Here is a 22,330-nt window from a genome sequence, read left to right as displayed (position 1 = left end):
GAGGCTTTTGTAAATTATGTCCAATGCTTACTACTTTGCAAATGCACCATAAATGAACTGCATCAATGATAAACTACAGGTCTAGTCCCCGGTTATTGAATGAGATGGGGACTGTAAGCATGTTCTTAACCTGAATCTGTTCTTAACTTGGTACACTGCACCATCTCTGTCCCCTGTACATACTCAGGGCACCCCCTCTATCTCCATTGTCCCCCCTGTATCACCTCTGTTGCCCTATGCCTTCAGTGTCCCCCTCCTTATCACCTCTGTTCCCCTGTGCCACCTCTGCTCCCCCGCTGTGTCACCTCTGTCCCCCTATTCCCTCAGTGTCCTGTTCTGTGCCACCTCTGCCTCCACTGTGTTCCTCTGTGCCACCTCTGCCTTCACTGTGTCCCTCTGTGCCACCTCTGCCTCCACTGTGTCCCTCTGTGCCACCTCTGCCCCCCCCCCCCCCCATCACCCTTTGTGCCTCTTACTGTCCTAATGATGATCATACTTTTGCAGAACTCGGAACTTGCTATATTGTATAGTATACCACAGCAAAATGTCATTTAACTAAGTTTAAAAAACATTTTTTCTTCAATTTTTTAAATGTGATTTTCTCAAAAAAAGGGCTTTTTGTAAAACATGTTGACATGTTCTCACTTTCGAGCTGTTTGTATTGGCGGGTCATTTGTAAGTCATTTGTTCATAAGTCGGAGACTACCTGTATAAAGTTACTCCAACCCAGTAGAAAATAAAGTATCTGAAGCACTATATAAGCTACTGGTCGACTTAGTATGTTCTGGTGACAACTACCGTAGGCTTACCGAAGCTCATCTGAAAAAGCTTCCAATCCAAACTTGGCAGGGCTGTATCCCCCTCCAACGAATGACACTCTCCCAGTAATGCTGGACATATTAATCACCCGGCCCTTGGCTCTGCGGACTAATGGCAGCATTTTCAAAGTGACGTCAATCGTCCCCAGCAGATTCACATCCAATATCTTTTTGAAGTCTTCTTTAGTTTGCCATTCAATACAGGTAATAAGTAAGCCGATGCCTGCATTATTCACCAAGCCCCATAGTCCTGTATGAAAGATTCGGAAAAGGATCACACCAGTGAAAAAGTTTAAAGTAAAAGAAATACTATCGATGTATGCATTTATTTTTAAATGCTGTATGTTGTAGCACACATTAGGGCAAGTACTAGGAGCAATTTGATTCCTCACACAGCTGTTCCTCTCAGCTGTAAAATCCTCCGACAGTTTTGGCGTCAGTGTTGGATACAAAATGTATCTAATACTGAGCTCCCAGAGGGCTAGACCATGTCTGCACAGGGGAGTTGCTATCAACTCCTCAGTTTATAGTTTAATTATCACCTTGCTGAAAGAATCTTATTGATATGGTGGTAAGGGGTTAAAGATTCTAGCAATGTGTGTTTATTATCCTTGCTTCTCTTGACTGATAAAGATACTAATAATGCTAATTGTAGACAGTGGTCTGCCCCTCTCAGCAGCTTGTAAAGTGGATGCAGCCTGGAGTGAATCTCCTCAAGCAGGCAGCCAGTCTGAGTGTAAACACAGAGTCGTGGTATAGCTAGTTATATTCCAGCAATATTACAGCTCATTTAGTTACCTGTTACCACCTCAGATCAGCCTATTTCTCCTCATGTCTGCTGCATGCTGTGAGTGACACAGTGAAATATATTTGTGAGCTGTGTGACAGAGTAACCAAGCAGCTCAGGGTGACCCAAACTACTATGAGCTGTGTGAGAAATGAATTTTTAAGCAAGGATAGCGACAGAGAGACCTGGGTGAATAAATAAAGTGCCCCTAGCACTAGTGGTAATGTGTACACTAATATAGAGCATTAAAAAAAAAGTTGTTTCTATCGATAGTATTCCTTTAAATAAAAGGGAAAAAAGTAAGTAAAGATATAAAAAGAAAAACTGTGGACCTTTGATTCAAGACAGAGGCTCTCTCTCAAACCAATAGGCACGTTATTGACTTGAAGGAGCTGTGTATTTCTACAAACAATTTTTTTAATGAAGGTAACCACTGAGGAGAGCCCTTGTTATCAGTAATGCAAGCATTGGGCATAGCAATCTTTGCTGGCATGGGTAAAGTTGAGATACTTACCCAGCATGCATCCAAATGCATTAGGATCGCAGTGATTGAAATCTTCACCCTGTTTTGGTGGTTACCTGGCTGGCAGGGCGTAGATTTAAATCAGCCGCCGCTACGTGCATCCGCCGTTATCGTCGCTCCCGCCGATCTCGCCATTGAATCCCCGCCGTGACCCGTTGCAGCTCACTTGCTCTGCCTGTCTCTATGAAGGCAGAGCCCTGTGAGCTGGTCAGGAGCCGATTTCATTGGCTCCTGGCCCTGCTTTTCAATGTAAGCAACTCCCATTGGCTTACAATGAAAGACAGATTGGCAGAGTGGGTGGCCCAGGTCCCAGACATGCGGCGGTAACGGTGATTGCGGCTGGTATGTGCGGGATTCGTTGTTATCCGTTGGGATTCCGCCGTTTCTGTATCAGCGGTTTCTGGTCCTTAAGGGGGCAGAGACCACTGGTACTTAAGTGGTTAAGATGGAGGGGGAGCATTAGACCATGAGGGAAAACTATATACCGGTAAGCAGAAGTAGTAACAATGGAGCACCAGGAAAAACTATAATGAGCAAAGGTGACCATAAGGGAAAACTATATAGGTGATAGATGTTATTATTTTTATTATTATAATGTATGTAGGTGTATTGTTACTTTTGGCCACTAGATGTACTGTGTATGCTTTTAGTTTTGCTTTGAGAATGACCACTGGCATCTCGCTGATGCCATGGTCATTCATTACAGGCTTTGGGAGCACATACCCATTCACCAATCGGCGGGGGCGATCGCAGCGAGGAACATATATCTACGCCTATGGAGCTAAGATGAAGGGCGTAGATATACTGTACCCGGTACGGCAAGAGGTCAATGTATTGTCACCCATTATTTACACTCAGATCGTTTGTTCCATTTTTTCAATTAATGTGGATCAAGTGTATCTATTTGGGGTATCATGTGCTACTACACCAATTTGAATACTGGAGACCGAATTTACCATTTGAGGAAGGAGTGTGGATACCAGATGCAGAGGCGGATTATTAAGCGATCTAGAGCCTTGTAGTGTGGGCACTAACTGGCTGGTAAGCCTCTCACTTTCTTGGTGATGGTGATGATTAACTGAAGTTCTATATGACACCAAGGTGCCTACTATTGCCTGATGAACTGTTTAATTACTGCTTAAAGGGACACTTAAGTCATCCCAAAAAAATGAGTTTTACTCACCTGGGGCTTCCAATAGCCCCCTGCAGCTGTCCGGTGCCCACGCCGTCTCCCTCCGATCCTCCTGTCCCCGCCAGCATCCACTTCCGGTTTCGGCGACAGGAGCGGACAGGCTGGGAGCGCGAGTGATTCTTTGCATTCCCGGCTGCAATAGCGCCCTCTATGCTGCTATATGGTATATGATATATGCTATAGTAGCATAGAGGGCGCTATTGCAGCCGGGAACGCGAAGAATCACTCGCGTTCCCAGCCTGTCGGCTCCTGTCGCCGAAACCGGAAGTGGCTGCCGGCGGGGACAGGAGGATCGGAGGGAGACGGCGTGGGCACCGGACAGCTGCAGGGGGCTATTGGAAGCTCCAGGTGAGTAAAACTCATTTTTTTGAGGATGACTTAAGTGTCCCTTTAAGCACTGAATAATTGACTTATTTTAATGTATTGTCACTCCTTATTGTCTATATTATAATCTGCAGAGCACTATGAAACATGATGGCACTGTATAAATATATACACACGTAGTGGTGCTCAGCAGAGCTCGAATATTCGAGTAGCTCGAATATTCGAGCTCTTTTTCAGCTATTCGAGCTCGGTATTCGAGCTCCGAATAGCTGTAGCTATTCGAATGGGCTATTCGAGAACACTCGAATAGCCCATTCACTATTCGAGCTATTCGAGCAAACCGGCGCTATTCGAGCTCGGTACCGAGCTCGAATAGCGTCATAGCCCAGATTGATGTGCTTAGAGCCAATCAGAGGGCTCCCAGGCCCTCTGACGGCAGCCAATCACAGAGGGGGACCCTGGCCAGCCCCTACCCTATAAATAGCGGCCGCCATGTTCGGGTTTTCCATGCTTGCCTGAGACTTGTACAGAGAGAGATCTGCTCCTTTGTGCTTTGGCTTAGCAAGTGCTCTATTGTGTTCATTTACCTAGCGTTTTTGCTCACCTACACCTGCCATATACACCTGTATTGTTGTTATTTAGATAGACATTGTATTTTAGTTAGTAGCTTGTGTGTTACATTAGAGACAGGCAGCTGCTGCAAGCTTACAGGTTTAGGCCTCAGGGGGGCCTTGCCTCTGTGGGCAGCTGTCCTCTGTTTATTTCTCTCATCATCTATACCAGTATTTCTGCTGTCCTTTACTAATAGTATTGTAGTTATACTGTACTAGGAGTAGGACACTCACTGACTGTCACTGTTTATAGGCTACTAGCTAGCTCCTGCGTGTGTGCACTCACTCACTGTCTGTGTGTACACACACTCTATTTCCTTCTGATTACTGATTGATTATTGTTAGTTGTACTTACTTACTACTTACTCTTACTGTACCCGTAGGGACACTCACTGTCACTGTTCATATAGGCTACTAGCTCCTGCGTGTGCGCACTCACTGTCTGAGTGTACACACACAACACACACTCTATTTCCTTCTGATCGCTGATTGATTATTGTAATTAGTTAGTTCTACTTACTGTTACTACTTACTCTTACTGTACTAGGAGTCTAGGACACTCAGTCACTGTGTTCATAGGCTACTAGCTCCTGCGTGCGTGCACTCACTGTCTGAGTGTACACACACCCACACTCCATTTCCTTCTGATCGCTGATTGATTATTGTTATTAGTTAGTTCTACTTACTGTTACTACTTACTTACTCTTACTGTACTAGGAGTCTAGGACACTCAGTCACTGTGTCCATAGGCTACTAGCTCCTGCGTGCGTGCACTCACTGTCTGAGTGTACACACACCACCCACACTCCATTTCCTTCTGATCGCTGATTGATTATTGTTATTAGTTAGTTCTACTACTTACTGTTACTACTTACTGTACTAGGAGTCTAGGACACTCAGTCACTGTGTCCATAGGCTACTAGCTCCTGCGTGCGTGCACTCACTGTCTGAGTGTACACACACCACCCACACTCCATTTCCTTCTGATCGCTGATTGATTATTGTTATTAGTTAGTTCTACTACTTACTGTTACTACTTACTTACTCTTACTGTACTAGGAGTCTAGGACACCCAGTCACTGTGTCCATAGGCTACTAGCTCCTGCGTGCGTGCACTCACTGTCTGAGTGTACACACACCACCCACACTCCATTTCCTTCTGATCGCTGATTGATTATTGTTATTAGTTAGTTCTACTTACTGTTACTACTTACTTACTCTTACTGTACTAGGAGTCTAGGACACTCAGTCACTGTGTCCATAGGCTACTAGCTCCTGCGTGCGTGCACTCACTGTCTGAGTGTACACACACCACCCACACTCCATTTCCTTCTGATCGCTGATTGATTATTGTTATTAGTTAGTTCTACTACTTACTGTTACTACTTACTGTACTAGGAGTCTAGGACACTCAGTCACTGTGTCCATAGGCTACTAGCTCCTGCGTGCGTGCACTCACTGTCTGAGTGTACACACACCACCCACACTCCATTTCCTTCTGATCGCTGATTGATTATTGTTATTAGTTAGTTCTACTACTTACTGTTACTACTTACTTACTCTTACTGTACTAGGAGTCTAGGACACCCAGTCACTGTGTCCATAGGCTACTAGCTCCTGCGTGCGTGCACTCACTGTCTGAGTGTACACACACCACCCACACTCCATTTCCTTCTGATCGCTGATTGATTATTGTTATTAGTTAGTTCTACTTACTGTTACTACTTACTTACTCTTACCGTACTAGGAGTCTAGGACACTCAGTCACTGTGTCCATAGGCTACTAGCTCCTGCGTGCGTGCACTCACTGTCTGAGTGTACACACACCACCCACACTCCATTTCCTTCTGATCGCTGATTGATTATTGTTATTAGTTAGTTCTACTACTTACTGTTACTACTTACTGTACTAGGAGTCTAGGACACTCAGTCACTGTGTCCATAGGCTACTAGCTCCTGCGTGCGTGCACTCACTGTCTGAGTGTACACACACCACCCACACTCCATTTCCTTCTGATCGCTGATTGATTATTGTTATTAGTTAGTTCTACTACTTACTGTTACTACTTACTTACTCTTACTGTACTAGGAGTCTAGGACACCCAGTCACTGTGTCCATAGGCTACTAGCTCCTGCGTGCGTGCACTCACTGTCTGAGTGTACACACACCACCCACACTCCATTTCCTTCTGATCGCTGATTGATTATTGTTATTAGTTAGTTCTACTTACTGTTACTACTTACTTACTCTTACTGTACTAGGAGTCTAGGACACTCAGTCACTGTGTCCATAGGCTACTAGCTCCTGCGTGCGTGCACTCACTGTCTGAGTGTACACACACACCACCCACACTCCATTTCCTTCTGATCGCTGATTGATTATTGTTATTAGTTAGTTCTACTTACTGTTACTACTTACTTACTCTTACCGTACTAGGAGTCTAGGACACTCAGTCACTGTGTCCATAGGCTACTAGCTCCTGCGTGCGTGCACTCACTGTCTGAGTGTACACACACTAAATTTACTTGTGATTACTACTACTGATTATTGTAACTGCTAGTTGTACTTCCTGACTGTTAATACTTACTTACTGTACTAGGGGACACTCACTCAGTCACCTCACCAACCAACCCACTCCATTAAAGTACCCCACTTTTCACCCGCCCTTTTACAAAACTTTTGTCTATACGCCCAAAACATTGAAGATGTCTGGAAGTGGCAGCCAGCGCGGTTTGGGCAAGGGGAAGGGCAGCAAGGGAATCAGGAAGAGAGGGAGCAGCATTGTGGCAAGCCGCGGCCGCGGGCGCGCCACCATGCACAGTTCCGCAGCAGCAGCAGCAGCGTCAGTGGCTAACATTCCTCCCATAGCCACTGGCCGTGGACGCCTTGGGCGCCGCCCAGGAGGAGCATCTGCAACTCACGCTGCAGAGACACAGCAGCAGCAGCGTGTAGCACCTGCTCCCATTTTCCTCCAGCCGGGTCGGAAACGTCCCATTGAGGAAAAGGATGCAGACACTGTGGTGCAACTCATGACGGAGGATGAGCAGCCCGCCATCAGCTCTGCATCCGAGGCCTCCACCCTCACCACCACCACCACCACCACCCCTGTTCGCAGCAGCCGCCCAGCAGGGTCTGGGGAGGAGGCCAGTTCACCGTCAGTCGCCGACCTCTCATTCAGCACTCTTTTGACCCCAGGCATGATGAGTCAATTGAATGCTGTTGTTGGCGATTTGGAGGAGGAGATGCTGATGGGCACTTTGGGGGAGGAGGGATTGGACAGCAAGACTGTGGCGACAGTCAAGCGTCCCATCCATGCATCAGCAGAGGAGTTTGGGGGGTCATCATCAGAGCAGGACATGTTTCAGGAGGGGCATGATGATGATGACCCGGTGACAGACAGAGACTGGGTGCCAACACATCCAGAGGATGTCGTCCTCAGCAGCTCTGAGGAGGAGGAGGAGGATGCGGTTGTGGGCCTTGCAAGGAGGCGCATCATTGCAAGCATTGGCAGCGTCCCACAGCCTGCTGGTGTCTCAGGCTCAGCAGCAGCAGCAGCAGCATCAGCCAGTACCACCACCAGCCGCACCCAAGACCCCCCCCCCCCCCCCAACCACCACAGGGAAACAGGCAGCAGCGCTTCCATGCCGTAGGGGGATGTTTTTGTCACCAATCTGGCGGTTTTTCACCATGCCCACAGTGTACAGCAAGTACGCCACTTGCAACCACTGTCAGCGGAAGTTGAGCAGAGGTGCAGACCCCTTGAAGTTCAGCACCAGCTCGCTGATCAACCACCTTTCTGCGAAACACTTCCACCAGCATGAGGAGTTCCAGAGGCTGAAGGCATCTGGTGCTGGCAGTGGCACCAATCCCATCACTGCACAGCCTTCAGCAGCAGCAGCAGCAACAGCAGCCACCCGCCCTCCTGCTCCTCCAGCAGCACCAGCAGGAGTGCGGAAACGCCCTGCTCCTCCCCCCTCTGCAACTCCTGCCGCCGACACTGAGGCCTGTTCTGGCAGCCAGTCCTCAGTGGCCTCCTCTGCTCCGTCTGCTGATTCCCGTGCCAGCAAAAAGGCACGCCAGAGCCTTTTGAGCGAGTCCTTCCAGGGGGTGGTTAGGGCTCTGCCTCCCAGCAGCCGTCGCGTGCGGCAGCTGAACGGCTTGCTGGCACGGGCCATGTGCTCCCAACTCCTGCCGTACACGCTCGTGCAGGAGGGGAGCGACATGCGGGCGCTGCTTGCTTGTGCAGCCCCAGACTGGCAGCTCCCCAGCAGACACTTCTTCGCCCGCAAGGCCATTCCTGCACTGCACCGCTTTGTGATGGCCAATGTGGAGCGAGGGCTGGAGCACGCGGTTGGTGAAAGGGTCCACGTCACCATGGACTCCTGGAGCAGCCGCTTCGGGACAGGCCGCTACCTGTCCTTCACTGTCCACTGGGTCAGCTTGGTGGAAGGGGGTGAGGATGGGAGAGCAGCAGCGGGCACAGCAGCAGCAGCAACACAGTGGGTGGTGCCACCCCGCAGGGTCAGGGGAACTGCAGCGGGTTCCTCCGATCCTCTGCCATCCTCCGCCACACCTGGCCAAACCCCCCGCCTCAGCAGCAGTGTGAAGGCCCGCCACTGCCAAGCGCTGCTGCACTTGGTCAGCCTTGGCAAGACCAAGCTGACGGCAGCCCACGTGTTGGCCAAACTCCAGGAGCAGGAGCGGATTTGGCTGACCCCCAGAGGCCTCAGAGTCGGAGAGGTGGTGTCCGACAATGGGGCCAATCTGGTTGCTGCCATAGACAGGGGAAACCTGACCCACATCCCCTGTCTTGCCCACGTGCTGAACCTGGTGGTGCAGAAGTTCCTGCGCACCTACCAGGGGATGGACGAGCTGCTGGAAACGGCAAGGAACGTTGTGCGTCACTTCCGGCGCTCGGCTGCAGCCTGTGCGAGCCTGGAAGACGTGCAAAAGGAGCTGGATCTGCCACGCCATCGGCTGATCATTGACGTTCCGACTCGCTGGAACTCCACCCTGGCGATGTTGGAGCGTCTGGTTGAACAGAAGCACGCTGTCAACCACTACCTTGCCCTGGCCACTGTTTCCGCAGCTCAGAGAAGGGACAAGACCAGCAACATCCCGTCCATCGTCCCCGATGATGACTGGAGGCACATGCAGCAGGTGTGCTTAGTGCTGGCTCCCTTCCTGCAGGCCACAAACATGGTGAGCAGGGACCATGCTATGGTCTGCGAGTGGGTGCCCCTGGTTTCTCTGCTGAACAGGGCACTCGATGCTTTGCTGGCACAGGGAGCGGCAGCCTTGGACCAGCAGGAGCGGCAAGCAGCTGCACAGTCCACCTCTGAGGGGGAGGAGGAGGAGGACTTGGTGGAGGTCCCTGACCTGGCTGCTGATGAGGGGGATCAGCGCAGTGCAGCTGAGTTGGTGCGGGGGTGGAGAGAGGATGAGGCAGCAGAGGAGGAGGATGAGGAGGACAGCACTGACGTCGATGTGCCAGCAGACGTGGCCCGCCTCTTCCCAATGGCAGCGCACATGCTGACGTGCCTGCGCAGGGACCCCAGGGTGATCCAGATGAAGCAGAGGGAGGACATCTGGATCAGCATGATGTTGGACCCACGCCTCAAGGGGAAGTTGAGCCAGTTCCTGCCGCCTGCAGGAGGAGACCCAGCGCAACAAATAAGGAGCTTGCAGCAGGCCCTTGTTGAGCGCTTGGAGGAAGCCTTCCCCCAGCCTTCCACCCCCACTGTCCAGCAGCCAGCACAGAGGCAGCAGCAGGTGCCTGCATCCAGCAGCAGCAAGCGCCCCACAGACCTGCTGTCTCTCAGCCACGAGCTCTACAGGACTGTAGAGGCTCCGGCAGCAGTGACTAGAGAGGAGATGCATGCAGCAGCATCCTCCTCCGGTCACAGCCAGCGCCTGACCCGCATGGTGGCTGACTACATGGGGTCCTACAGCGGGCTTGACAGCGATGCCCCTGTTGATCCCATGGAGTATTGGGTCAAGCGCATGGAGATCTGGAGCGAGCTGGCGCAGTACGCCCTGGAAGTGCTGTCCTGCCCCCCTTCCAGCGTGCTGTCCGAGCGCTGCTTCAGTGCAGCTGGTGGCGTGGTCACCGAGAAACGCTCACGTCTGTCTCACAAGTCTGTGGACAGACTGACGTTTCTCAAGATGAACCAGGCGTGGGTGGAAGGCGAGTTCCTGGCCCCTGTTGTCGGCGAGAGGGGGACATGAACTGGCTGCCGGAACTTAGTACCATCGTTAATGTGCCTTACCACCCTTTACCACCTCCTGGCTCCTGCTCACTAAGCCAGCCTGGTTCACTTTGACTATTACGTCGCCTGCAGCCACACATTTCACACCTACAGTGGGCTGCTGCTGTGTACTGCCCTTCTGCTGTCTGTCTGTGTTTCCCACTGCCAGGGTACACAGAATTACCGTCTGCTGCCACTCTGCCACCAGCTATTACGTCACAACAATAGCTGCTCACACTGCTCCTCCATTCCTCCTGCTGCTGCTGTCTGTCTGTGTTTCCCACTGCCAGGGTACACAGAATTACCTTCTGCTGCCACTCTGCCACCAGCTATTACGTCAAAACAATAGCTATATTGGTTGTAAAACCAAAACCAAAAAAAACCAATAAAAAAAAAAAAAGGTTTAATTTTTCTGAGGTGCCCGGGTTGAAAACTGTGTTGTCCCAGTTGTGTATTGGACACAATGTGGGCTGCACGACCGCTGTCTGGGACCTCCTGTTGTGTTTATTTACAGCCCTGGTATCACCGCTAGGTACCAGGGCTATTATGTCACGCTGCCTACCTGCTGCCACACTCACACTGCTCCTCCATTCCTCCTGCTGCTGCTGTCTGTCTGTGTTTCCCACTGCCAGGGTACACAGAATTACCGTCTGCTGCCACTCTGCCACCAGCTATTACGTCACAACAATAGCTGCTCACACTGCTCCTCCATTCCTCCTGCTGCTGCTGTCTGTCTGTGTTTCCCACTGCCAGGGTACACAGAATTACCTTCTGCTGCCACTCTGCCACCAGCTATTACGTCAAAACAATAGCTATATTGGTTGTAAAACCAAAACCAAAAAAAACCAATAAAAAAAAAAAAAGGTTTAATTTTTCTGAGGTGCCCGGGTTGAAAACTGTGTTGTCCCAGTTGTGTATTGGACACAATGTGGGCTGCACGACCGCTGTCTGGGACCTCCTGTTGTGTTTATTTACAGCCCTGGTATCACCGCTAGGTACCAGGGCTATTATGTCACGCTGCCTACCTGCTGCCACACTCACACTGCTCCTCCATTCCTCCTGCTGCTGCTGTCTGTCTGTGTTTCCCACTGCCAGGGTACACAGAATTACCGTCTGCTGCCACTCTGCCACCAGCTATTACGTCACAACAATAGCTGCTCACACTGCTCCTCCATTCCTCCTGCTGCTGCTGTCTGTCTGTGTTTCCCACTGCCAGGGTACACAGAATTACCTTCTGCTGCCACTCTGCCACCAGCTATTACGTCAAAACAATAGCTATATTGGTTGTAAAACCAAAACCAAAAAAAACCAATAAAAAAAAAAAAAGGTTTAATTTTTCTGAGGTGCCCGGGTTGAAAACTGTGTTGTCCCAGTTGTGTATTGGACACAATGTGGGCTGCACGACCGCTGTCTGGGACCTCCTGTTGTGTTTATTTACAGCCCTGGTATCACCGCTAGGTACCAGGGCTATTATGTCACGGCGAGCTGCCTGCCTCATTGACTGCCTGCTGCCACACACTCATCCTCCTCCTCCTGCTGCTGAATTTACCTCCTGCTGTCTTTGTGTTTCCACTGCCAGGGAGCACATACAATGGCGCTTCCAACATGCGTGCGCCCACCAGCTATTTGTTACGCTCAAAAATAGCTGCATTTCTTTAAAAAAAAATTTGAAAAGAGAAATACGTGAAGAAGAAGAAGAAGACGATATTGAAAAAGAAGGAGAAGGAGAAGATGAAGAAGAAGATGAAGAAGAAGATGAAGAAGAAGAAGATGAAGATGAAGAAGATGAAGATGAAGAAGAAGAAGAAGATGAAGAAGAAGAAGATGAAGAAGAAGATGAAGAAGATGAAGATGAAGAAGAAGAAGAAGATGATGAAGAAGATGAAGAAGAAGAAGAAGAAGATGAAGAAGAAGAAGATGAAGAAGAAGAAGATGAAGAAGAAGATGAAGAAGATGAAGAAGAAGATGAAGAAGATGAAGATGAAGAAGAAGAAGAAGATGATGAAGAAGATGAAGAAGAAGAAGAAGAAGATGAAGAAGATGAAGAAGAAGAAGAAGAAGATGAAGAAGAAGAAGAAGAAGATGAAGAAGATGAAGAAGATGAAGAAGATGAAGAAGAAGATGAAGATGAAGAAGATGAAGATGAAGAAGATGAAGATGAAGAAGATGAAGAAGATGAAGAAGAAGAAGAAGATGAAGAAGAAGAAGAAGAAGATGAAGAAGAAGATGAAGAAGATGAAGATGAAGAAGAAGAAGAAGATGATGAAGAAGAAGAAGAAGAAGAAGAAGAAGATCTAGAAGAAGATTAAGAAAGATAAAGAAGAAGAAGAACAAGTATATACAGTAACACTACACTACTGAACCAAATTAAGGACACAACTTCTCTTTCCACATTTTTTTTTAAAGGAACATCCCCACATAATCACTTGCTGTTGTTACTTGGAAAAAAAGATGTTTCTTGCATCATTCACCCTCAAAACAAGTGTTGGAAGCTATTTTGGGCCAATTCGAATAGTCAGCTCGAATAGTGAGCTCGAATACCGACTCGAATAGTGAGCTCGAAGTCCGAGGTCGAATCGAATAGTAAAAAATATTCGACTCGAATATTCGACTGACCTCGAATAATTTACTATTCGAATTCGACCAAATTCGAATTTTTAAAAGGGGTATTTGAGCACCACTGTACACACGTACTGTATCTGTACAGTGCTTGAACTGAGCTCTCTCATGAGCTGAAGCCTGTATTATACAAGTAATATGCAGGCATTTACCATGGCATTAATAATGTCACTTCAGCTTATCTTTTAAGACTCGTACACATGTACAAAGACCAACTCCCCGGGAGGAATTGGGCCGTGATTCCATGGGTGATAGTGCGGGTCCATGGCTGTACAGATGTGATACTAGCCTCCCGCTACAGGGGAGGAGGGCTGATGGAGCAATGCATGATGGAGCTCACAGAATGGGCAGGGTGACTGGGGAGAACAATGCCCTCGGCCAGTGCTCGGTCCAGTTGATCTGCTGTAAACACGCTAGATGGTTTTCAGGCGGGGCTGCCTCTCCCATGTAACTAGCATGTGAACAGCCGCCTCCGATCCACATTGATGTGTCTGCGGTCTATCCGCGGGCTATTGTACAGGGCTTTAGCATTGACATAACGTATAACATATTTCATGATTATTGATAATTATTTTATTTTATCAAACCTTGATCAGAGACAATGTCATCAACCCATTTGGCAGCAGAGCTCACACTTTGGGGGTCGCTAATATCAAGAACTGCGGTCTGTAGTCTACCGGATGTCTCTTTCTTTAGGTTTTCTGCTCCTTCTTGGGTCAGGCAAGCCGCAAGGACCCTCATTCCACGTCTGTCCAGCTGCTTTGCCAAGAGATTTCCAAATCCCGTGTCACATCCAGTGATGAAGACATATTTATCTGTAACATTCTCCAGGATTAAACTGAACCTGTACCATCTGTACAGGAGGAGCAACCCCAATACCACCAGCAGAGGGAGCCACATGTTTAACAATCAAAAACCCTGCAGCATTAAGAGAAATTAAATGTAAAACAATGTAATAGAAAATAAAGATTTTATAATCAGTTTCAAGATATGCATCTTACCACATTTTTAAAGGATACCTGAAGAACACCTCAAGATTTTTATTTACTTGGGGCTTTATATAGGCCCCTGTAGTCCATCTGATCCCTCAAATTTTGTCTAGTCGCCTCTGTTGCATTCTGGGCAAGTGCAGTTTCAGTCTTTGTGAACTGTGCATGGGATTGGAGGGGGCATGCAGTCCAAACCCGTGACTGGGACAGTAGGGGAATTTATCTGGCAAGACTGGGGGGACTGGATGGAATCTGAGGGACCAGGCAGACTATATGGGGCTGGAGGAAGCCTCAAATAAGTATAAATACTGATGTGTTCTTCATCTCAGGTTCACTTAAATCAAAAATATGAAGTATACACAAGTACTTGCGAGAGAGGATTTCCCAAGTTTCCTGTTCAGTACCTGTCCTCTGATCCACCCCTGTGTACTTCTTCACTCGTTCCTAAGCCGACTACACGTCAAATTTTAAGGCCAGGGCCCCACTAAGAGTCTAGCTAATGTAATTTGTGGCACTTTGTAGCGCTGAAGTGATTACTGATTTGTACCTTTAATTATTATTATTATTTATTGGTTTTATGTAGCGCCAACATATTACACAGCGCTGTACAATACATAGGATTACAGACAATGATAACAGGGGTGACCGACAGCACAATACAGCAATAGATACATCAATACAGGTAATAAGCAATAAGATACACAACACAATACAGGCAGTATTACAATGCCAGATCATACACTGGAGTGGTAGTGCCAATAATACAAGTTCACATATTCTGGGTAGAGTGTGCAATCAAGTATGATACACAAGGAGAGAGGGCCCTGCCAAAGGCTTACAATCTAGAGTGAGGGAGTGTTTCAAATTCTCATCGGGCATCCCGATGTCCGTCTACCGTCTATGCCCCCCCCCACTCGTGGAAGAGGTCATAGGTGCTTCTCTAGAACCAATTAAAAGAAACACCTGTGACTTCTTCTGCTAGTGGGCGGGACAATGGGCGGTAGCCGGACATCGGGACACTCAGTAAGTATAACTAACTTTATTTAAAGAACAAAAGAATATTCAACCTCCATCTCGCTACAAAATAGATATGAAAAGCAATTTTGCAGCACTACTATTCTTTACATTGAGCACGCAAAATGCTGCATGTCCTGCGATTGTGATTTTCCTAATCGCCATCACATTTGTGGGTTCAAACCCATTGCAATGCATTGGCATTGTCAAAATCGCTCTAGTGGGCCCCGGGCCTCTAGACACTTTCATAAAAATTCCACTAAGCAAGGTTGCACTGCAAATTTTAGTTTGGCATTCTCACGTGCTTGTCCCTTTTCTTCAGCAGTAACAGCAATGTAGACAGTAAAATATTTAGTTTTGGAAGATCTGTTACGTCTTCTGTGTTGTCTGTAATACTGGTGAGAAGACATAATGGCCTCAATTCACTAAGCAGTTTAGACTAGTCTACTGATGGTTTTTGTCTACTGATGGTTTGGTCAGTTGCAACAAAGGGGAATTCACTATTACCATATGTTTTAGGCCGGTTTTTAGACCTGGTCTAAACCATTTGGTAATTAGGTGGATAAAGCAGGGCAAATGATCAAAAAATGCAATTTACAAACTAGTAGCTATGACTGACATCCTTCTCCTTTGATGAGCTCTGCTCTGCATACAATTAAACTCCTGCATAATTCATTCAAAAGGTTCCATGCTCACATCTAAAATACCTCACAGAACTACTTTACCAACAGAAATCAGCTGGTCTAATCTCTGTCAGAAAAAGTGGGCGTGGTTACTCCTTGTTTGTCTTTGTGAATTGTGTAATTACTGAATGTTAGACCAGGTCTAAAAACAGGTTGAATGCTGGGCATACACGGCAGTTTCTTCAATCGAGCCGCTGATGGCTTGATTGATAATATTCGACCTGTCCGATCACCGCAGTGGATCGATTCTGTGCTCGATCCCAGCGGGCGGACAATAGAAAAAAATGAGCGGCAGATAAGAAGCGCCCGCGGGGACAAGCGCAAATCGATCCACGGGCCCATGCGGACGATCGGGGACACGCCGGCATCGAGCCAGCGGCTCGATTCCGGCACATAAACGCACCATGTATGCCCAGCATAAAACACTACACCAAACCATCAGTAAACTGAAAACCATCTGTAGACTAGTCTTAACTGCTTAGTGAATTGAGGCCATATCTCAGAGATAGGAGTGTAAAGTAAGGGCAAATACACCCGCATCTAATTTATTGAAAACAACTCACAGTTTATGCCTAGCGTGTGAGTGATGCTAGCTAGTGATGAGCTCGGATTTTGCATAATCGTAATTTTCCAGCATAGTTGACAATTACAATGCAAAATCGTAATGTGAAATTTCAGAAAAATAAACATAATTAATTTCATTTCAACCGTAATCAGGAGACGTAATTCTGCAATTGCCCCTAATTATTTTGTCATTTCAAGCGGACTTTAGTGGACTTTAGCAAAGCCCCCTTACATGTTATCATCATCAAAATCATGACGTATGTTAAGGGGAATAGTAGAAACAAAACAATTTTTCTTTAAAAAAAAAAATTAGTTTTTGAGAAAATTAATTTCAAATATTCAAAGGAAAAATGGTTATGAAAATGTAAAATGACTTTTTGCTGAGATCAAAAAAATTCTTGTTTGAATTTTTAATCACTTTCCCCTCCACTACAGTATATCTACGTCAGCTGTGGCATCCTCCAAGCCACAGCGACGTAGATATACTGACCTGGCTGCAGCCCTGCTGTGCACGGTCGGGTGCTCTTTAGAGTGCACCCTCCGGCACTGTCAGCTGCAATACTAATTGGTGGAAGGGAACATGTTCCCTTTTGGCCAATTAGTCCACCCCCCTCCCATGAACGATCGCTGCAGTAGTGAACTGCAGCGATCCTTCATCTGTCCCCCTCGGCGCACATGTAGTTAATAAAAAGGCACAAGCAAGCAGCCACACTCACCTACCTCGTTCCTGCGACTGTCCTGAAGGCTGATATGACGTCACCAAGCCGGGACCCGGGTTACCGGCAATACGCGGCTGACTGCAGAGCGGGGATCGGAGGATCAGCCTTCAGGACAGTCGCAGGTACGAGGTAGGTGAGTGTGGCTGCTTGATTGTGCCTTTTTATTAACTATATGTGCATGGAGGGGGCTGCCTGATGGGGGGGGGGCACCTGACTATAGTTTCTTGGGGGGAGGGGAGGGGGATTACCTAAAGGGGGATTTACATGTTTACTGGGGGGCATCTGAGGAACCAAGGGGAGGGGGGTTTACAAATTTTGCACACCTGGGCACCTGGGGGGGCTCATAACTTAATACTGGGGGCACGTTTGGCTATAATGGGGGGCAGCGCTAATCCTGGGGGTACATCTGGCCATCCTGATCTGGGGACACATCTGGCTATAAAGAGAGGCACTATTCCTGGGGGTGCATCTGTCAATCTATTCTGGGGGTGGCAAACACGGGACACATCTGGCTATGCTGGGGGGGGCTAATATTGGGGACACATCTGGCTTTACTGGGGGGGGGGGGTGATACTGGGGACACATCTGGATATCTATACTGGGGCGACTTTAACTGGTGGCACAGTTTTTATGTCAATCGCACTTTTTATTTTTAAACAGAAATTGGTCAAAATTGAGAAATAGTGAAATTTTTTTATTTCCCCCCCTTTTTCCCATTAACATGCATAGAGAGGAACATTTTACTTGGGACCAAATACCCCCCAATGAAAGCTTAGTTTGTCTTGAAAAACAAGATATATAGATCATTTATGTGGCACGAGTACAGATTAAGTTATTAATGATTAAACAGGGACACCGCTAAAGCGTCAAAACTGCTCTGGTCAATAAGGGGAAAACAAGGTCTGGATGCGAAGTGGTTCAAACTGATTTTCTCAGAAACGAAAAAGTCTTTTGAATTTTTTTTGGCTTGCTTCCACCATTCCCCTTAACAAAAAATTTAGTTTTTGAGAAAATTAATTTCAAATATTTAAAGGAAAAATGGTTTTGAAACTGTAAAATGACTTTTTGCTGAGATAAAAAAAAATCTCCTTTGAATTTTTAAAACTGATTTTCTCAAAAACGTAAAAGTATTTTGAATTTTTTTTGGCTTGCTCCCACCATTCCCCTTAACATACATGGCAATTTTAGCATATGCAATTACACAAAATTATGAATGGATTAAGATCAAAAAAGATTTTTACTTTGAATTTTTAAAATCCATTAAAAACTAAAAGGTCTTTTGAAAAGATGAAGGTTTAAAATTGTAGCGCTTGTAAATAAGATCAAAGTTGGCAGCACCAAGTTAATACAGTATCTGTCACTATACACCAAAAAACATAAATAATTAAACTCGTGCGCCTATGCATAAAAATAAATGCATCATTTATTAAAAATTATTAAAAATTAAAATAGGTAGACATTCATGAGCTCTGTAGCCAGCATTAGTTTAGTGGTAGACCCAGATATATCAAATGTCCTAGGACTAACTTCCTAAACTTCTCTGCTAACATTCATTTCATGCTTGCATATATTCATTAACCTCCTTGCCGGTTATCCCGAGCTCAGCTCGGGGTAACCTGCGCAGGAGTATTTCTCAGGCCCCTCTGGGCCGATTTGCATAATTTTTTTTTCCTACAAGCAGCTAGCACTTTTCTAGCTGCGTGTAGTACGCGATCGCCGCCGATTCGCCGCTACCCGCCGCGCCGAGCCACCCCCCCGCCCCAGTGCCAGGCAGCGCTGAGGGGCGGATCGGGATTCCCTTTGACGTCCCGACGTCCCTGACGTCATCCCGCCCCGTCACCATGGCGACCGGGGAAGCCCTGCAGGAAATCCCGTTCTGAACGGGATTTCCTGCTTACCCTGATCGCTGAAGGCGATCAGAGTGGGTGGGGGGATGCCGTTGCTCAGCAGCTTAAAAAAGTGCTGCGCTGCCTACTTGCCGGATTAATTAGACCGGCAAGGAGGTAAAAGAGAGAGGGAAATTCCCCTGTATTCCTTAAAAAAATCCAAGTATTGCACAATCAATAGTGGGTTTCTTGTCAAAACTTGTAACATCACTTCATCATATTAATATACTGATTGTCTTCCAAAGCTCAGTAGTATCCCCCATACAGGTTTTAAGATTGATTCAGAGCTTTCACTGTATCACCTTATAAAGGTAGTGTTGCCGTTTCCTCATAGAGCCAGCTCAAGTAATCTTCCGCTGCAACCAGCAGCTATCTGACAGTTTGTACAGTCACATACTGTATAATAATTGAAGGGCGCTGCTACAATCATGAAGTGTATTATTTTAGCTGCCTGTTCCTCAAGGTGTGGGGTACCCCCCAACCCTCACTGATTAAAGGGACACAAAATAATTTATACAGAGGATGGCGCTATTCTCTTAAATTTTATAGGGATTTTTTTATCTGAATAAGAATATACTCCACCTATAAATAATGTAATCAATTAATATTTCAGTCTAAAAGAAAGTTTATTTCGTGTGTGTATACACAATAAAAGGATTTTGTATATAAATGCATACACACACTAAAATTGCACATTATCTTGTATGTACATGCACATATCCATATTTATCCACATACACTAGAAAAAGGCTAAAAGGTATCATTTAAAACAAATGAATATACAGATCAGAAACTGATGGTCGTCCAATATAAAATAGGTTCCAACCTATTTAGCCTTTTTCTTGTGTATGTTAAAAGTTAAACTTCACCATCAATGCATACAAAATACAGAGCTCCACCTACCTCTGCAAGCTGTACTTAGACAAGATGCTTTACCTCTTAAATGTTGTGCAGAGCTTCTTCTCTTTGTAGTCACAGCTGTGAGGACCAACACTGCAGTAATATAAACAGCAGAGAGGAGAAAAGGAGGAGTTCTGCAATAACCTGGAAGACTACAGGGGTGTTGCAAGGTGTACAGCAGTAGGATTTACCTAGCGCCAATTAACCTTTTACTTAGAAAATTACCTGTGGGAGATAATAAAGATAATACTCTGCTCTATCTGCAATCTTTATCAAATACTGCCTCGCTTTCCCATTGAGAACCACCTCGCTGCTTTCCATCCCGATCACTATAAATCTAATACTGGGATTACACCATACAATTTTCTGTTAGATTCTTCTGTTAGATTTTTCTGTTAGATTTTCTGTTAGAATGCATAAGTAGATTATTTTCTGTAGAGAATGGTCATTATCTCTGGTGCATTGTCTTCTGGTCATCTCATGCTGAGTAGAACAATGCCTAATTGCTTGGCAGATAAATGGTAAGATAGATACATTTCCAACAACTTATGCTGGATACACACGGTGCGTTCCCGCACTCGATGTGCCGCTCGATTCGCGTCGACTCGATTATTTCCGACATGTCCGATTCGCGTTTCGATGGATCGTTAGGTCGATTTGGCATACTTTACATGTGAATCAACCTAACAATCATCGAAATGCACTCGGAAATGCTCGGAAATAATCGAGTCGACACGGATCGAGCGGCACATCGAGTGCAGGAACGCACAGTGTGTATCCAGCATTAGAGAATCTAAAAGAAAAATCTAACAGAAAATTGTATGGTGTAATCCCAGCATAAGACAAGCCAGTTCATGTTCCAAAGTACAAGTCATTGTACATGGCTTTTGCAAAGTTAAAGGGGCATTATGGCGAAAAATTGTACAAATAAGAAGTACGTTTTTTTCCAGAGTAAAATGAGCCATAAATTACTTCTCTCCTATGTTGCCGTCAATTACAGTAGTATAATTGTATAATATTGTGTAACCTTCTTTTATCGTTTCTTCGTGTATTCAATCTGAAAAATCTTTAATATTACTGAAAACGATAATATATGTATAATCGTTATAATTGTATAATATTGTGCATAACCTTCATTTATCGTTTCTTCATTTAATCAAATCTTGAAAGATTATTTATAACAATGAAAAAAAATATATAAGTACGCTTGTTATAACTGTAGTAAAACAGTAAATATTACTAACATTTCACTACAACATAACCTAACCCTACTCTCACACAGAACCCTCCCTCTACCTATACCTAACCCTTAGACCCCCCTGGTGGTGCCTAACCCTAAGACCCCACCTGATGGTGTCTAACCCTAAGACCACCCTGGGGGTGCCTAACCCTAAGACCCCCCTGGTGGTGCCTAACCCTAAATTCCCCCTGGTGGTGCTAACCCTAAATTCCCCCTGGTGGTGCCTAACCCTAAATCCCCCCTGATGGTTGCCTAACCCTAAGACCCCCATGGTGGTGCCTGACCCTAAGACCCCCCTAGTAGTGCCTAACCCTAAAACTCCCATATCGTTTATCAAATTATTTTTTAAATCTATACATTTCGTTATAAACTCTCCTAGTAGTGCCTAAAACTAAAACTCCCATATTGTTTTGTTTATCAAATTATTTTTTAAATCAATATATTTAGTTATTTGAGGGATTTAGCATTTTCCACTATTCCACTAAATATGGTTTTAGTTATAAAACCTTACGTAGATAGAAATGATAACTATGGTAAGTATGCTTGTAAACATTATTATATGGTGAGTATGTTTGTAAACATCATTATTCACCGGGTGCCCATTGAAAACGTTGTTATTCACCGGGCGCCCAAATTTCCCATCGGGTGGCCATGAAACGATATTTAACATGAGAGTCAATGGTGGTGCCCTTTTTGTCCACTTGTCTCATGCGCCCAAATTTCCTGCTTCCTACTTTCACACATATTGCATTGCATTGCGTGGTGGTACGCTCCCCCGCTGCAGTAGCCATTAGTCTCAATGAGACATGACAACACGGACTGTGGTGCATTACGGCAGAAGTTGTCACGATGAGGCAGAGGCGACGCAGACTCTGCAATACATTGCTGAGCGGTATTAGTGGTACCGCTCAGCAGAATCTAATGCCAAATTGCCAATGCATGCCGCGCGGTACCGCTCATATCACTCGGGGGAAAAACAGTGACATACTCGCTTCCAGCAGGGAACATGTCAATGTAAGGAGGTAGAGCTATGCATATTACCCTGTCGGCGTAGTGTGCACAGAGAAATGGTGTGGGACGATTGTCCTGCCCGGGCTCCCCTGCCGCAGGACAATCGCACTGCACCATGTGTAAAACTAGCCTGATGGTACTTAAATTATATCGGTAGTATGCAAAACCACTCATTTGTCTTACAAACTCTCTGCTCCCAAT

General features: G+C 46.2%; 2 protein-coding genes across 4 annotated transcripts in view; both read right to left on the bottom strand.

Moving 5' to 3' along the window:
• LOC137545835 (17-beta-hydroxysteroid dehydrogenase type 6-like) overlaps nucleotides 1-14,023 on the bottom strand; it is a 29,439-nt gene extending 15,416 nt beyond the window's left edge. The window contains exons 1-2 of the mRNA XM_068267519.1: nucleotides 13,711-14,023; nucleotides 810-1,068 (exon numbers count right to left, since the gene is read on the bottom strand). Of these exons, the coding sequence (XP_068123620.1) occupies nucleotides 810-1,068; nucleotides 13,711-14,023 (572 nt within the window). The remainder of the gene's footprint in view (nucleotides 1-809; nucleotides 1,069-13,710) is intronic.
• LOC137545834 (retinol dehydrogenase 16-like) overlaps nucleotides 13,958-22,330 on the bottom strand; it is an 81,907-nt gene continuing 73,534 nt past the window's right edge. For 2 of the 3 annotated variants that reach the window (XM_068267517.1, XM_068267516.1), the window contains 2 exons: nucleotides 19,882-19,971; nucleotides 13,958-14,041 (listed from right to left, as the gene is read on the bottom strand). In XM_068267517.1, coding sequence (XP_068123618.1) covers nucleotides 19,911-19,971 — 61 coding nt within the window. In that variant the 3' untranslated portion in view covers nucleotides 13,958-14,041; nucleotides 19,882-19,910. The remainder of the gene's footprint in view (nucleotides 14,042-19,881; nucleotides 19,972-22,330) is intronic. The other variant, XM_068267518.1, reaches the window with a different exon arrangement.

The sequence above is a fragment of the Hyperolius riggenbachi genome, chromosome 2, assembly GCF_040937935.1.
Source record: "Hyperolius riggenbachi isolate aHypRig1 chromosome 2, aHypRig1.pri, whole genome shotgun sequence".
Classification (NCBI taxonomy): Eukaryota; Metazoa; Chordata; class Amphibia; order Anura; family Hyperoliidae; genus Hyperolius; species Hyperolius riggenbachi.
Note: the sequence above shows the minus strand (reverse complement) of the source record. Positions and strands in the feature narration are given on the sequence as shown.